At 34.2% G+C, this 3,565-nt stretch overlaps 1 protein-coding gene across 1 annotated transcript; it reads left to right on the plus strand.

Moving 5' to 3' along the window:
• Nucleotides 1-226: 226 nt before the first annotated feature.
• LOC116889898 (olfactory receptor 6C74) lies at nucleotides 227-1,165 on the plus strand. The gene has a single exon (XM_032890721.1). It carries the CDS (start codon nucleotides 227-229, stop codon nucleotides 1,163-1,165), a length of 939 nt encoding a protein of 312 aa, XP_032746612.1.
• Nucleotides 1,166-3,565: the final 2,400 nt, after the last annotated feature.

Here is a 3,565-nt window from a genome sequence, read left to right on the forward strand (position 1 = left end):
TAAGTTCATGGACTTTCAGTAAACTGAATAAGAATAACATCAACAAACCCTCCCACCTTGCATTTACTTAGTGAGATACCAGGCTCCTATTAGAGATGAATTCCTGTTGAGGGTTATTGAGATGTTAATACTAGTGTGCTTATAAAAGAGTATCACTTATCTTGATCAGAGTTTTTTCTCCTTCATTTCTATTTTTTTTCCTATTTCAGGCAATCAGAACTCAGCTATGAGGAACCACACAGCAGTGACAGTATTCATTCTTCTTGGGTTAACAGATGATCTACAACTGCAAATGGTTGTTTTTGTCCTTCTCTTTCTTACATACATGCTGAGTGTTACTGGGAATCTGACCATCATCACACTCACACTGCTAGATTCTCATCTCAAGACGCCCATGTATTTCTTCTTACGAAACTTCTCATTTTTAGAAATTTCATTCACAACTGTCTGTATCCCCAAATTCCTTGTTAGTATGGCCACAGGGGATAAAACCATTTCATATAATGAATGTGCAGCTCAACTATTTTTCACTATTCTCTTGGGGGCAACTGAATTTTTTCTTCTGGCTGCCATGTCCTATGATCGCTATGTGGCCATCTGCAAACCCCTGCACTACATGACCATCATGAGCAGCAGAATTTGCAACTTGTTGGTGTTTATTTCCTGGTTGTCTGGTTTTCTGATAATTTTTCCTCCCCTCCTCATGGGTCTCCAGCTTGATTTCTGTGCAGCCAACACTGTAGATCATTTCTTCTGTGATGTTTCTCCGATACTTCAGCTCTCCTGCACAGACACTCACATAATAGAATTAATGATGCTTCTCTCTGCCATTTTGACACTCCTGGTTACACTGGTGTTAGTGAGCCTCTCCTATACAAACATCATCAGGACCATCCTGAGAATCCCATCTTCTCAGCAGAGAAGGAAAGCTTTTTCTACATGTTCTTCACACATGGTTGTGGTGTCCATTTCTTATGGCAGCTGCATCTTCATGTATGTGAAGCCATCTGCAAGAGAAAGAGTTGCTTTAAATAAAGGGATAGCTCTGCTCAGCACTTCGGTTGCACCCATGTTGAACCCCTTCATTTATACACTTAGAAATAAACAAGTAAAAGATGCTTTTAAGAATATGACAAAAAAGATGGAGCTTTTATCAATGAAGTAACCACTTAATGGCATCCAAGTTGATTTGTAATGGCAGCAGGAAGAGTGGAGTGTATCAGCAAACTCTCTCATGCATATATTTAAAATCACACAACCCTTTACTTGACTGAAGAGTCTCTGTGTCCCTAGTTACATCCAAATTCTGACTGTTACCCTATTTGCAATAATGTATTTCAGTTTACAATTAGTTGGCCTTATTAAACAGAAATTAATAGCCACATTAGCCTCAACATATTAACTTCATTTTTCACTTGTACATGGTTGACAAACTGTACTAAATGTGAAAGGTCTTATTTATGTGGTTTTGATTGTATAACCAATAAAGTATTCTTTAAAGTATAAAAAAGATATTTATATGTTTTTTATATTATGTCTCTCAAAATTCTCTTTAAAACAAAATGATTTCAGAATGTCCACGATCTTTTTCCTGGACCTTGGAGACTCAGTTTCTTTTGTGTGTGTGTGTGTGTGTGTGTGTGTGTGTGTGTGTGTGTGTGTGTGTGTGTGTGTGTGTGTGTGTGTGTGTGTGTGTGTGTGTGTGTATGTGCTCATGACATATTGTTGCACAATGAAAAGTGCAATTTTCTTAAGCAGTGATGAAAATTACAACACTTATTCTCATAATTTTCTAGACTTCTTTAAATGTCTAAATTTTATCCTCACAGCTTGTAAAATAAGTATTGGCATGATCAGATCTGAATAAAATCAAGAAGTTTATGAATAATCTTTCATGACAAAAATGAAAAACAAAAGGGTATACAAAAAACTAATTGATTGAATAATGGTGCTTTTAATACCTATGAGCCTCTTACATATTGTTAACAAAATTATGCAGTGATTCCTCTCTGGACCTGGAACACTTAGGACATAAATAATTGCAAGATCCCTTTAGGGCATTAAATTTAGAGATGTAAAGATTATCATGATTATTCCTTGAGCATTATAAGGTTTATTCGAGTTAATTCTTCTCAATTAGGAAGTCAAATATATTTTTAAATGTTATAATGATTGATCATGTGAAAAGTAGAATGTGTTGGCCTGTTTCCTTTCATTTGTATCATGTTTTAGTGTGACCCAAAGAAAGAATATTCCTAACAAGCTAATGTACTCATTTTGATGAGACTTAGTGGGTATAAGTATTTGGCATTACTATGAGACAGAATTTCATAGCGATAAATATTCTAATGTAGATAGAGGAAAACCCAGCAAGCCTAACCACTGCACCTAGAACTACAGGAATGTTGAGAGCAGGAGAAATGATATTCCCTAGTAAGAACACATCAATTGGTTATCCAATGTCAAATAGTGAGCTATGAAAACACATATACAAGTAACATGATAAAGACTGGGCAGGTTGTATTTAAGAATATAGATTTATATACAGATACACACACACACACACACACACACACACACACACACACACACAAATAATAAATCTAATGAAAACAGAGGCGCCATAGATGCAGTAGGGAGTCCAGAGGGTTGTATGAGAAGGATTAGGGGAAAGAGAAGAGGAAAATGATGCAATGATATTATAATCTCAAAATCTCAATATTTGCTCTATAAATATTTACCTGTGACTAAGAACAGATTTACATAAAGGTTAGCTGAGGATTCTAAAGTAAATTTTGGATTAGTAGAGTTTTTTACAACTAATTAATTATTTCAAAAATTTTATGTTGCTATATCTCAAAGTGAGCAGAATTTTCCATGTCCAAACAACTTGGTATGACTCTTACACAGTGGAGAAATAAGATTTGAATCTATACATCTAGAGAAATATTACTAAGGCATTAAGTGTATTCAAGTTAGCTTTTAGTACATGATGTTTCTGTCCATCAAACTGTTATACTTTATGAAGATTTTGTTTGGCCATGCATAATAACATGTTAAATAGGTACCATATATTTTTTGCTATTGAGCTTGCTTTGAATTACAACTTAATTTATCATGTATGAAGATTTCTACTATAAAAATTATAACTATTCTAAAAAATGGATTACTTGGTTAGTTGATCTCTAATTTCTTTAGTTCTTTATATATTTTGTGAATTAGCCTTCTGTCAGATGTAGGGTTTGGGAAGATCTTTATCTATCCTGTAGGCTATGGATTTGTTTATTAACAGTTTCCTTTGCCTTATAGATATTTCTCAGTTTCATGAGGTCCCATTTATTAAATGGATTTTATTAAATGCTGATGTGTTCCATTGACAAACCTGACAGATTTTCTGCCAATACCATACAGTTTTTTTTTTCAGAAAATGACAAGTGTTTAATCAATATCATATGACAAATGTAGTTTGTTTGCCAGAAAAATAATTTTAGGTCTCTGACAGTACATTATACAAGAGAAAGTAAATGTGTAATGTGACATATGTAATAGCAGTTCCTCAGAGAAC

Source organism: Rattus rattus, chromosome 1 (assembly GCF_011064425.1).
Source record: "Rattus rattus isolate New Zealand chromosome 1, Rrattus_CSIRO_v1, whole genome shotgun sequence".
Lineage (NCBI taxonomy): Eukaryota > Metazoa > Chordata > Mammalia > Rodentia > Muridae > Rattus > Rattus rattus.

Bases quoted from the DNA above. Each gene is read 5' to 3' on its own strand.
- LOC116889898 (XM_032890721.1), top strand. From the start codon at position 227: ATGAGGAACCACACAGCAGTGACAGTATTCATTCTTCTTGGGTTAACA.